The sequence below is a fragment of the Oncorhynchus nerka genome, linkage group LG7 (genome assembly GCF_034236695.1).
Source record: "Oncorhynchus nerka isolate Pitt River linkage group LG7, Oner_Uvic_2.0, whole genome shotgun sequence".
NCBI classification, from domain to species: domain Eukaryota; kingdom Metazoa; phylum Chordata; class Actinopteri; order Salmoniformes; family Salmonidae; genus Oncorhynchus; species Oncorhynchus nerka.
The window spans coordinates 65080703-65094883 of NC_088402.1; the positions used below are offsets into that span (position 1 = coordinate 65080703).

A 14181-nucleotide genomic window follows, 5' to 3' on the forward strand; every position below is an offset into this window, starting at 1 on the left:
ACTTTTATAACCCATAAAATGCACCTTTTTCCTATTTCCACTCAGCGCTACAACAAGCAGTGCAGCAGTAATGAATGAATAGGAAAGTGTATATAGGCTTGCGTTGTTGTTATTATTAGCGGCTTGGGTCTTTTGTAATATCAAGGAATATTTTACTTTCTCTGTTCATACGAGTAACAACATGGATTTGTGCGGTGCGACCCGAGTTTCACCATCAGCTGGAAGACGGTGTCCCTGTTTGGTCAGTGTCAGTGGAGGAAAGGGAGAGCGGAGGGATGTTGAGAGATGTCCCTCACTCTGCTGCTCTTTCCCTCCGCTGAGACTGACCATCAGATGCAGGCACCATCAGCCCAGTAAAATAAAAAGCTAATTATTTAAATGTGTGCTCACTCAGCTGTGCCTCACAAGTAATACAACAATGGATATATTACCGGTGTGATCATATAGCCTACCTCAAATTTTGAAATAGAATTGTAAAAGAATGTCCCGAACAACAATGCATTGGCAGGCAAATTCATGCAAAGCCAGTATGCTGTTTTAATGTATTGAGCCTATAGCTTACTGCACAAACCTCATTGCAACAGTATTGTTTTTAATTGGTTATTGTTGCATAGGCTTACATTTTTTAAGTCATGTTAATAAAAAGCGTTCGATCTCGGCATGCATTTTCACTCAGAATGTGATCTTGACTCAGAAAAGGTTGGTGACCACTGCAATAAACTGAAGGATCATAAATGTTTGTTTGAAATGGGTTGTATTTGTCTGTAGAGTCGTTTGCCTTGGTTGTTTCTCAATAATGGGTGAAACTCTCCTCGGTTGTGTCTTTTCAGAGCCGAGTGGTATGCCAGGGGGAGTTTGGGCCAGAAGTGTTTCCGCCTCAGAAATTGAAGTGAATTGGCAGGCTCTATCCTTTACTCCTGAAAGAGTTCTCGGCTACGAGGTATATTTCCTGTTTTAAATGTAAATGAAACAGCGAGTTTGTGCAACACAATTACAATGCCTGTCGTCACCCACAGTGTACCTCAAAGCCTCAACTTCAAAACGTCATGTTTCCATGGTAACGGCTGATTTAATTGGATGACTTGTGTGGTAAATTATACAGGCCTTCACAGCAGCATCCCGAGAGCACTTTGGCCCTTTTAAAGAATACAAAGCAAAATGCTGATCTGCCTGCTTTTTTTACTTCCTGTCACCTGTACTCAACACCACAAACACATAATACAGGCTGTGCTTTTGGGCCAGAAACACCAAACCAGGGATGCCAACTTTTGAAGATAGGAAATCTCACTCCAAGCTATCATAAATCCACCCAAAAGCAAATTTTCTGCAATGCTGTATATTTTCCCACAGCTTTGGCCATGACCAGGGTGGAATACATTTTTTTTAAAATCAGGATTAATTTCAAATTGAATACACACTCAAATCTCAACGATTTGGTTTTAAGTTACTTTAAGATTATTTGGACATGAAATTTGGAGACTGCCAACTGGTGGAAAATGCTAACATTAACGGTTGGTGGCCGTGGCTAACCATAGGATGGATTGCAGTCTCCCCTTGTTCATAAGAAATAAACAAGTTAAAATGTAATTAAATTGGTGAACTATTCCTTTAAAATAGGGAGAAATTCCTGCATAGAGGAAGCTCCCCAAGAAGGTTGGCCACCCCTGATCTATGTCTTCCAAATACTGGGGATTTGAACATGTGACATTTGATTTCTACATTCAAAAAGATCTAATGAATATCAATCTTCAGGTGGTTGAGGCTGATTTTCAAAACCTCTCTATCATCTTTCTGTACATAGGCAACATGTTTTGCATTCATACCTACCACATCTGTCTAGCAGCTTGTGCACAATGCTAAAATGACAAAACAGGATATTTGGGACAAGGGGCATTTCAATATAACCTATTCTCATTTTATGACGTAACCTATATTCAGCACTGCCCATAAATGAGTACAAAAATGAATAGCCCTCATTGAATAGCCCTCATTGAATTGTTAAAACCCCCCAAAAGATCCATTCAAAGACAAGTTGGTATATCAGATTTCACATTTAATTACACCAGCAAAATTGGCAAGAAGTGAAATAGTAAAACTATGGTGTATAACAGTAGTGTTCTTGCTAAGATAGGCACACCAATTAGTCTATATGAGATGTTTTTTTATACATTGGATAAAATTAGACTATCATACAATGGTGTATCATACACTACAGTTGAGGAACAATGGGAAAGTAATTTTGCTTTGAAAGTTGATAAACATTTAAACTCACTTTTGAGGAAATGGCCTTTGAATCTTTTGGTACTAATACTGGAGAGCCCTTCAAAAAGACAGAAGCGTGCTATATGGCAGACCAATCCAAACTCATCTCTCAGCATTTTCAGCCCACTCACTATCTTAGCCAATCATGGCTAGCGGGAAGGTTGGTGTCTTTTTAAGTGGCTAAACCAACTAGGCTCGTAATTGAACAATTTTATTCGTATTTACAGATGGCATACAAGTTTGTTATTAAGGCACATGAAAGTTCACATGTTCAGAAGGCATTTCTGCCAACAAAAAAAAGTTTATGTTAAAATGGCTCTCCTGTGAAGTAGTGACCTGCGACATACGCCTAGTTTCCTGAAGCGGCTCACATATTTAGCCCATTGTAGGGGATGACTTAGACCAAATACATTATTGTGAAAGACACCATGGATCTGGGCTAATGCAAGTGGTGAATTAAATCACTATGGTAGGCTATATTATTGCATGCTGTCAAAGGGAAGCATTTTGCGACAGGGGCAGGTTGTGACAGCATATTCATTTGTTTATAATTATGCGTACAAAACAGTGCCACAAGTTGTTGTGCTGCTCTTTGAGAATTGAGTTCATAAACTTTGTTCAGCGTAGAACGAAGGTGCCTGTCCAGTCTGTCGTGGCTGCCTTCCACAATCGTGGGAGGTGTTTTTTTACACACATATCCAATCACCATTTGTACCTGACCCTTACTAAACCAATCACAAGCCTCAATGTGACGCGGTTCACAGTGCGATGGCAGGAAGCTGAAGTATCTCCCAGGTTGAGATGCCACGGTTGAAATGTGAATACACTGAATATACACTGGATTAAATAGAAAATAAAAGCAGTACTTTTTTCAATGCGTGAGAAATAAGAGGTGTGGCGTGTGAAGAGGATCAAATGTGTGTGTCTCACTCCAAAATGCCTGAGAGTTGGCAGCACTGCCCTAAACTTAACCTTAAACCTAACCTTTACCAAGTTCTTGCTTAAAGTATCACCCTTCGGGATTCATGAAAATAATTACCTTAAGCGAGGCGGGAGTAAAAGGCATATAGCCAACCAGAGCTCAGATATTAGCATAAACCAAATCCCCAGTTTGAGATGTCTCCATATGTCCACAAGTCTGTAGCATCGGATGGTTGTTTATTCAGTGTGTCAATGTGTTTGCTTCTGTCCCTATTCAAGTAATACATGAAAAGATAAACTCCCCTTTCCTCCAATTTCAACAGGTGGTGTACTGGGAGGATGACACCAAGCCAGAGACGATGGGGAAAGTGAGGGTACCTGGGAGTCAAACATCGGTCACTGTTAGTGGCTTAGGGCGAAACACTCAGTATTTTCTCACAGTCAGCGCTTTCAACACAGCTGGTACTGGCCCTTTCCTCCCCGCCATCAACGCCACCACCAAGAAATCACGTAGGTGTCTTGAACACACTACAATACTGGCCTAGACGGTCAATGGAGGGAATTCCATCAATTGCTCAGCAAAAGGGAAAATGTATTAATAAACTGGACAAATGTGTTGTGGACAGAGGATTAGTGTTCACTATTCTTTTTAATTAATGCCAAGTGGGGAGGACAGAGGAGGGCGTTATGGCAGTGGTTGGGAAATAGCTCTTATTTAAAGGGTACATTTTAACTGCATGGTGGGTAGCTGTCAGGAGAAAAGTGTGTAGAGTAGAATGAGCCAAGCCATAGAGACACTATGACTGGTGAAGATGACTGGGTGAGGTCATGACTGGTTATGGTAACATACAAAGAAACTTAACGACAGAATGCTGCTTGTGTCCAACAGCACCCGGACAACCTCCTCTAAATGTTGAGTGGACCTTGATTGGCTCCCAGATCACTATATACTGGGAGCCGGTGGTAGCCATGGAAACAGAGTCAGAGGTCACCGGTTACCAAGTGAGTTCATATTATCCTCAAACTTCCCACTTATTTCCAAACTAGTAATGGCAAATTAGTCCAGGTACATATTTATCAATATCTGCTGTACTACATATTTCTGCTGTACCTACATCTTTTAGTTATTTCTGATACATGTCCAGGAAGAATCACGTAGCTTATGTGGTCGTCTGGTCCATCACCCAGTATAGTTTCTAATGATAAATCCCATCCTAATTTTTCACCAATTAACTTGCTGATTATGAAGAATGCTACTCCCATGTTTTCTATTTTCCCCCCCATCAGCTGTCTTACAGGAGTCTGAAACATAAGGAAGAGAACATGCTCTTGACAAACAATTCCACAGCCGAGCTGACCCTCGTTGACAATGAAGACTATGTCATCCACATAAGGTCACTGAGCGAGGGAGGGCTTGGCCCAGCCACAGATCCCATCCGCATCCACAAACTAAGTAAGCTGCTCATAATGTAAAGCATTAACTGATCTGGGTTCAGCGAAAATATACAGTACCAATCAAAAGTTAGGAAACACCTACTCATTCAAGGGTTTTTCTTTATTTGAACTATTTTCTCCATTGTAGAATAATAGTGAAGACATCAAAACTGAAATAACAGATATGGAATCATGTAGTAACCAAAGAAGTGTTAAACCATTTTAGATTCTTCAAAGTAGCCACCCTTTGCCTTGATGACAGCTTTGCACACTCTTGGCATTCTTTCAACCAGCTTCAACTGGAATGCTTTTCTAACAGCCTTGAAGGAGTTCCCACATACGCTGAGCACGTGTTGGCTGCTTTTCCTTCCTCTGCGGTCCGACTCATCCCAAGCCATCTCAAATGGGTTGAAGTCGGGTGATTGTGGAGGCCAGGTCATCTGATGTAGCCCTCCATCATTCTCCTTCTTGGTCAAATAGCCCTTACACAGCCTGGAGGTGTGTTGGGTCATTGTCCTGTTGAAAAACAAATGATAGTCCCACTAAGCCCAAACCAGATGGGATGGTGTATCGCTGCAGAATACTGTGGTAGCCATGCTGGTTAAGTGTGCCTTGAATACATAATAAATCACTGAGAGTGTCACCAGCAAAGCACCCCACACCATCACATCTCCTCCTCCATGCTTCACGGTGGGAACAACACATGCGGAGATCATCCGTTCACCTACTCTGCTTCTCACAAAGACATGGCGGTTGGAATCAAAAATCTAAGATTTGGAATCATCAGACCAAAAGCCAGATTTCCACTGGTCTAATGTCCATTGCACGTGTTTCTTGGCCCAAGCAAGTCCCTTCTTCTTATTGGTATCCTTTAGTAGTGGTTTCTTTGCAACAATTCGACTATGAAGGCCTGATTCACGCAATCTCCTCTGAACAGTTGATGTTGAGATGTGTCTGTTACTTGAACTCTGTGAAGCATTTTTTTGGGCTGCAATTTCTGAGGCTGGAAACTCTAATGAACTTATCCTCTGCAGCAGAGGTAACTCTCTGGGTATTCCTTTCCTGTGGCAGTCCTCATGAGAGCCAGTTTCATCATAGCACTTGATGGTTTTTGCGACAGCACTTGAAGAAGCTTTTAAAGTTCTTGAAATTTTCCAGATTGACCTTCATGGCTTAAAGTTATGATGGACTGTCGTTTCTCTTTGCTTATTTGAGCTGTTCTTGCCATAATATGGACTTGGTCGTTTAACAAATAGGGATATCTTCTGTATACCAACCCTACCTGGTCACAGCACAACTGATTGGCTCAAACGCATTAAGTAACTTTTAACAAGGCACATGCATTCCAGGTGACTTCCTCATGAAGCTGGTTGAGAGTATGCAAAGCTGTCATCAAGGCAAGACTTTTGATTTGTTTAACACTTTTTTGGTTACTACACGATTCCATGTGTTATTCCATAGTTTTGATGTCTTCACTATTATTCTACAATATAAAAAATAGTAAAAATAAAGAAAAACCCTTGAATGAGTAGGTGTATCCAAACTTCTGACTGGTAGAGTATTTGTTAATGAAGATATTAACAAAATACGATAGGCCCTTGGACAAACTTAATGTGACATAATGTGATGTTTCAATCCCCATCGGGACAGGGGCAGGTTATTAGAAATGGATGGATCTTGGAAATATGTGTAGACCGTGTGTGGTGATTCAAAGAAGAGATTGACCGGAGTCTTTCGTAGATTTAATACGTTCTGCTCACAAAGGAGAAGCAAGTTCAGAGGGACCAAGAGTCTTGTCTCAGCTTATATCCAAAACGAGTTACATCTATATTATGTGAGTGCATATTGCCATTCTATTACCATCAGGTAGTTACAGCTGAGATGGCCCTGGAAACACTATTTCCATCAAGATGAAAACAGTTTCTCAACAGAAAGTCATTTAGGAACTTGATAACCTAGCCAAGACAGTTTGTCCTCCTGTGACTGCCCTCTTTTGGGCTCCGAAGTCTCATATTTTGCTGAAATATGCAGCACAATCCATCTATGTCACTAAGTTTCACTTCCCTTCTCACTGGATACTATATTACCTTCCTGGGAGACTTCAGGAGGAGACCTCTTCCTTTCCTTTAAATGCTAATTAGAGGTTCAAGCAGCGAAGCTCGCTTGGGGCCCACAAAAGGCTAGAGCAGGCACTGTTTATTGTTTTTGTTGAAGTTCATTATTAGGTTTGAGAAATCCTATTGTCATTATTTTTAAACCGGTTCTTCCATCACAGAAAATTAACATGCAAATGTCTGTGAGATGGTAAGGCCTAGGAGGGTGCATCTTGGCATGATGGTAAAGGCTTATAGTCCACACCCTCTCATGCAATGCTATGCCAGTTAGCCAGATGGTGGCGCTATAACACACAATTGAAAATGCCCCTCACCCCGTTTGACCTAGAGTCGCAAAGTACATAGGTACATAGGTCCGCCATGAGGGATATTCCGCCATTCAGAATTTTGTGGAAAATACTGGGCAGTCCGGAAGGACTGGGCAGACCTGGATGAAACTTGATATATAGCATCTATGGACCAAGGTCTCCGAAAACAATATTTTCCCGGCTATTATCGCAAACAACATGGCAGCTATGGACAAATAAACATTGAAGTGAGCGTGACCTGACACATAAATGCATATGAATCTGACATGGATATTGATATTGATACATTGTGACAAACACTGTCAAGACTCAACATATGAAAGCACATGCAGATTAACCACACTGTGGCTCTACGACAGGCACATATTTATATCTATTGATCTGTTTGACTTTGGCACACATGATCAGCGATGTGAGTCTAGCTAACCTGTAGAGTATGGTTCAGTTTGACCCAAGGTGGCGCTGTTGGACAGGAAAAAAACATTAACACAAGATTATTGGCTTATAATGGCCATGTTGTTTAAACTAGAGTCTTAGAAAATAAAGACGTGGGTTTTAAGACGTGGGTCCATAGAAGCTATTTACCAAATTTGGTGTCGGTCAGCACAGTGGTTCTGGCAAAAAATACATTCAGTTGTCAACATCATTAAACATTTTTTTAAATTCATCGAAAGCATATTGCATGATCTATTTGATATGGAGTTATGATATTTGGCAGGTGTGTTAAAGTTAGAATCCCTAGTTGCAACATTGATTTTTAGACATAAATGAATGATATTCACTAAGTGTACAAAACATTAGGAACATAGACTGACAAGTTGAATCCAGGTGAAAGCTATGATCCCTTATTGATGTCACCTGTAAAACCAATTCAATCAGTTTAGATGAAGGGGAGGAGACAGGCTAAAGAAGTATTTTTAAGCCTTGAGACAATTGAGACATGGATTGTGTATGTGTGCCATTCAGATGCAATTTAAGGTCCTTTGAACACGGTATGGTAGTAGGTGCCAGGTGCACAGGTTTGAGTGTGTCAAGAACTGCAACGCTGCTTGGTTTTTCCACGCTCAACAATTTCCTGTGTGTATCAAGAATGGTCCATCACCCAAAGGACATCCAACCAACTTGACACAAACTGTGGGGAGCATTGGAGTCAACATGGGCCATTATCCCTGTGGAATGATTTCGATACCTTGTAGTCCATGCCCCGAGGAATGGAGGCTGTTCTGATGGCAAAAGGCGGCAAACTCAATATTAGGAAGGTGTTCCCAATGTTTTGTACACTGTGTATACCCACTGATTCTTGAAGAATATAACTTATATATTCCTCCATGATCTTAGTTCAACTGTAATACCCCCATCAGAACCCAAGATATAAGCTTGTTTAACTCTTTAACAAAAATATAAACTCATCATGCAACAATTTCAAAGATTTGACTGAGTTACAGTTCATATAAGTAAATCAGTCAATTGAAATTAATTAATTAGTCCCTAATCTATGTATTTCACATGACTGGGAATACAGATATGCATCTGTTTGCCTCATGCAGCGCGGCACATCTCCTTCTCATAGAGTTGATCAAACTGTTGATTGTGACTTGTGTAATGTTGTCTCACTCCACTGCAATGGATGTGTGAAGTTGCTTGATATTGGTTGGAACTGGAACACGCTGTCATACACGTCGATCCAGAGAATCCAAAACATGCTCAATGGGTAACATGTCTGGTGAGTATGCAGGCAATGGAAGAACTGGGAAATATTCAGATTCCAGGAATTGTGTACAGATCCTTGCGACATGGGTCTGTGCATTATCATGTTGGAACATGAGGTGGTGGTGGCGGATGAATGGCACGACAATTGGCCTCAGGATCTTGTCACGGTATCTCTGTGCATTCAAATTGCCATTGATAAAATGCAATTGTGTTCTTTGTCCGTAGCTTATGCTTGCCCATACCATAACACCACCGCCACCATGTGGAACTGTGTTCACAATGTTGACATCAGCAAACCGCTCACCCACACGACGCCATACGCGCTGTTTTCCATGTGCCCGGTACATTTGAAACAGGGATTTATCCGATAGTTTCTGACAGTTTGTGGAGAAATTATTTGGTTGTGCAATCCCACAGTTTCATCAGCTGTCCAGGTTTCTGGTCTCAGATGATACCGTAGGGGAAGAAGCCAGATGTGGAGTTCCTGGAATGAAGTGGTAACACGTGGTCTGCGGTTGTGAGGCCAGTTGGACGTACTGCCAATTTCTCAAAAACAACCGTTGGAGGCGGCTTATTGTATTAACATTGAATTCTCTGGCAACAGCTCTGGTGGACATTCCTGCAGTCAGCAGGCCAATTGCACGCTCCCTCAAAACTTGAGTAATCTGTAGTATTGTGTTGTGTAACAAACTGCACATTTTAGAGTGGCCTTTTATTGTTCCCAGCACAAGGTGCACATGTGTAATTATCATGCTGTTTAATAAGCTTCTTGATATGCCACACCGGTTAGGTGGATTGATTATCTTGGCAAAGGAGAAATGCTCACTAACAGGGATGTAAACAAATTTGTACACAAAATTTGAGCGAAATAAGCTTTTTGTGCGTATAGAACATTTCTGAGATCTTTTATTTCAGCTCATGAAACCAACACTTTACCTGCTGCATTTATATTTTTGTTCAGTATATCATTTTTACATTGTGGATGGTCAGTCATTGTATACATAGCTCTGTCTATGAATTTGAGAGTGGTTACATTTCTCCAGGCCAATCCCTCAGCTTTTTACCAAAACAGAGGCGGGGTGCCGCTCTGTTATTGTTTCAACTAAGGATTCTAGCTTTAAGGAGTACAGAAGTAGCTCATCGAGAATCCCATTTTGTCTGGATAATGGTGCTGTGGTGCCATGAATTTTGAACCCAGCTATGGTTGCTTGCAGCTATATTTTGTCATATTGATATTCTGTGTTGAGCCACTGAAAAGGATGGAGAGGATTGCATTCTAAACTGGCCTTATTTATTACATTTATATTCAGATACGAAGTGTGTGTCCCCCTCTACTTTTTTATATTTGTTTTGTCAGAAAATAAAGAAATAAAGAGCCTGTATTTGTACTTTTTGTTTTCCTTTAACACCTATTTTGTGTGGAAGCACAAACCGTATTAGGGCGAAGCAAATTTGCTTCAAATTGGCCCTATTTCTTCTCTTGAGTCAGCTTTCATTTGGTCTTAATTGTTATATTTGATTATGTAACATACTGTGTTGAAGGCATGTGTCAATTAGCTAGGGATGTATATTAATAGGAATGCATTATTATTCATGTGAAAATTACATGGGTGGTGCAAGTTGGTTTAGAGGTTGTGCTGCCAACTCTGGACTACATATATCGCCCCTGGAGACCAGGGTTTGATTCCCTAGTCCCACCCCTTCACCTTTCAATTTGTCTGCATCTCATAACTGGTATCTATCACTCTATTAGATATCATTTTTAAAAAGAACAAAAATAGAAGGGACAAAAACACAAAAATAACATTACATGGGGCAAATAACTATGTTGAGGTATCATCTCTCTCTGTTTCGTAAATCCTTAATGTTGGTGTTGTGCTTTGTTCTAGGTATGAGTGCTCGAGGCTCGAAGGCCTGGAGTCTGAACACATCCCCTGTCTCTCTGCTCCTCAGCATCGCATTTTCAACATTCAGGTCTACATCGTGACAGAATGTCAGGCTACTATCTGGTTTACAGATCAAATAAGCTGTCTCTGCTCCATTCCAAATGACCCATCTACAATTATCATTTTTCTAACTGTGTGAAAGTAATGGTAGAGACCATCCATTTTGGAGGCAAGACAATAAGCGCATTCATTTGGGAATTTGGGAAGACATTTTTGTTGTTGTTTGGGCACATGTTTTGATGAACATTGCGTTTGTTCAAGTGCTGTCAACTTCTGAAGGTATCTATTTGGATTGTACATTTTAGGTGGATGTTCAGATGAATGCGCTATTCTGACTTTTTGGAGCCCTGAATGATACAAATGCCTTACTTCCATTCATGTGCCAAAGTAGTTTGAATCGTTTAGTTGTAGGCTAAATGTTAAGCTAGCAATGCCATGCTTTTTTCCCCTTCATATTTTCATTTGTAATTCAACCATGTCACACTCAAAGCTAGTTATGAAAGTTATTACCTATGGTAATAATACTTGTCATTTAAACTTTCAAGGTTGCGATATGAAGTTGACTTTTGTAATTTTGACGTACTCTGTGGTCATCGAAGCAAAAACTTTTACTGGTGTTTGGCTGAGCCAAGTTAAGTTCTCTTGCTTACTCATTGAGTAGACACAACCATTTGCCTGTGCCTGTGCCTTTGAAGATCTGTGTAAGAGTGTGACAAAGAAAATCGCTTCACTTGACTTATAGTCAGTGTTGTGCAGCATTTCAGAGCTCTTTAAGTGATCATTATCGTATAATTATGTGCTACATGAAACCCATAAGACGAGAGCGGCTTGAGAGAGTGCAAGCCATTTTCTCAATGTTTTCATTTTGTCATTGTGGTAGAGACTTGATTGTATCACGAGGGCTCCTTACAACTGTAATGAGCCAAAATCTAAAAACTGACCTTACAGTGGATGGATAGATTGCATTTAATAGGAGGACTGTCTTTACCACACCTCACCCACTACCAATATGACACCCACCTGGGTGATGCACGGCAGCCATTTTGTGCCAGAGTGCTCGCCCGTTGCGTGGTGAAAATGGTGCCAAATGTGCCAGTCTGACATTGAAATTGAGCCACTAGCTGAGACCCAAGCAGACAGTCATTCACCCCCAAGAAAATCCATGGAGCCTTACTGTATATGGAACTCATGCATGACATTGAGCTGTGTTAAATATGTACTAGACTTGCCTATCATTTGTTCAAGGTTCAATTAACCTTTTCTTGAAACATGTATTTTATTATAGGCCCTACATATTTTTCAGTGTAGCCTCAACTGCTCAGGTGTTGGGTCTTTTACACACCAACTTCACTGGTCATAAAGCAGAGAGCAGCTATATCAGACGGCTGACAGCACATGATACAGTGGTCTATTTAATGCTCTGACTTGACAAATGAAAAGTCTGATATCTGCCATGATTTAGCAGCAATTAAAACATATTAATAAATTAGAGTGAGCCTAGGGGCCTTTATGGGAAAGGGCATAGGACTAATGGTTCTATGACATCACAGAAGATTAATGTATCAGGATTCAGTGAGAGGAGCTAAATCAGAACGATTCCATCAGGATGGAAATGTGTGTGTGTATGTGTGTGTGTGTGTGTTAATAGATGCATATTACCGTGCTTCTCTGTGTGTCGCAGATCAAATCAAACTTTATTTGTCACATAATGCCGAATAAAACAAGTTTAGACCTTACTGTGAAATGCTTACTTACAAGCCCTTAACCAACAGTGCAGTTCAAGAAGAGTTAAGAAAATATTTACCAAATTAACTGAAGTAAAAAATGTAATATTTTTTTTTTTTAAAGATGACAGTGTCTTTTGGAAGGCCAGTGAGTCATTTTTATAAAGCCCCAAATAATTTATTGTACTGGCAATCAAAGATTTGGGACATTTTTGTGCCCACTTTCAAATAGAATAACAACACCATGAAGTTGCACATCTGCAATGGTGTAAACTGAGTTGTGCTTATTAAGCACCAAATGGAAGAAAACTAACTCAAACATGGAGGGACTACCTGAACTAAGAAAGGCTTCTTTTCACTTCCCATTGCAAAATGTTTTCCATTGCGTGCCCTATTGAGCACGATCCAAGTTCAACCGATACGTTTAAAAAAGGCAACAGTTATAAAGGGCTTTGTTGGATGATAAGATCAGATCTCATTACCACTGCTGGCAACTTAAAGAGAGCTGTCTTTGAGTAATGTGTTTTTGTTGATATGCTTGTTTTCGTGGCTTTCTCGTGGTTCATCTGTACACTCTCAGTTTTATTTCATTACAAACCAACCAGTGTTTACAAAGAAACTGTATCTTTATGACTGATTTCAATGTTTAACTGATTAGAAACTCACAATATACAGTCTATGAACTTTGTGTCCTTGATGCAGAAAGGTCACCTCCATCTTGGTTTTGTAATGTATACAGTAAGTACTGTGGAGATCTTGTTTTTTTATGTTTGATTATATGCTTTTTTAGTTTTGACAATTCTACACAAAGGTCAAGTGTTGCTTTAAAGAGATAAACATATAAGCTCTAACTTGTTTAGAAATACATTTTGATTGCTCTGTCGCTCCCTTGTACTATGATATGGACCAATGCCCTCAAAGGGGTTTAAAACCGTGAAGGAAACTTTCATTTGATTTGTCTCCAAAATGCAATATTAATTTTGAATGCAATCCCCATTAAATTCAACCATTCTTAACTATACCCGAGTGATATTGTGACAATTTGGTCAACGGACAGCAAAGTTTTCCCTTATGAATGGTACTAGGAAAACCGATCATCTGTTTTTTATAGCACTATATTTGTACAACATGATTGAAACTTATTGAGCTTGACTAATGCATTATTAAAAGGAAAGACTAACATCAAACAGTACTGGATAGTTAATTGGTTAGCAACACTTGGTCTTTATGTTTCACACTGCAGTATTAAAACAATGTTAAGTGATCTCCATGAGATTGTATCAAGAATGTTTTCACGATGAAAAGTAATTGGCTGATCTTGTATACTGAATCTGTGCATGTACAATATTGTTTGGTGCATTTATGTTTTCTAAAACAAAAAATTAAAGGAAAACGATTTACAGAGGATTTTCTCTTCAGTGTTGTTGTTGAGTTGTGTGAATTATACTGTATAATAGCAGTCTACTTTGACCAAGAAAGTAGAATTAGTCTATTTATTTCATTCATATTTTTCTTCTGATTTGTCCAACTACTGATATTGGTCTGCTGACATTGAACAGTTGACCAAAGGATCCTTCCATAAAGTACACATGAGTGTACCATTAAAGACTTTGTTCTGTGTCTTCCTATTTTTAAAAGATAAACTAGATTTTTGACATATGCACATAGACATTGCATAACTGCAATCACAAGAAAATGATAGTACTGGACACAAGCATAATGTTACTACAATAACAATTTTTCAGGATTACAGCCATGTGTC

The 14181-nt window shown here is 39.8% G+C and overlaps 1 protein-coding gene across 1 annotated transcript in view; it reads left to right on the plus strand.

The window, feature by feature from the left end:
• Positions 1-13826, plus strand: part of cntn3a.2 (contactin 3a, tandem duplicate 2) — a 67116-nt gene extending 53290 nt beyond the window's left edge. Inside the window, exons 18-22 of the mRNA XM_029664533.2 lie at positions 831-940; positions 3507-3693; positions 4073-4185; positions 4471-4636; positions 10639-13826. Of these exons, the coding sequence (XP_029520393.1) occupies positions 831-940; positions 3507-3693; positions 4073-4185; positions 4471-4636; positions 10639-10736 (674 nt within the window). The 3' untranslated portion in view covers positions 10737-13826. The remainder of the gene's footprint in view (positions 1-830; positions 941-3506; positions 3694-4072; positions 4186-4470; positions 4637-10638) is intronic.
• The last annotated feature ends 355 nt before the right edge of the window (positions 13827-14181 follow it).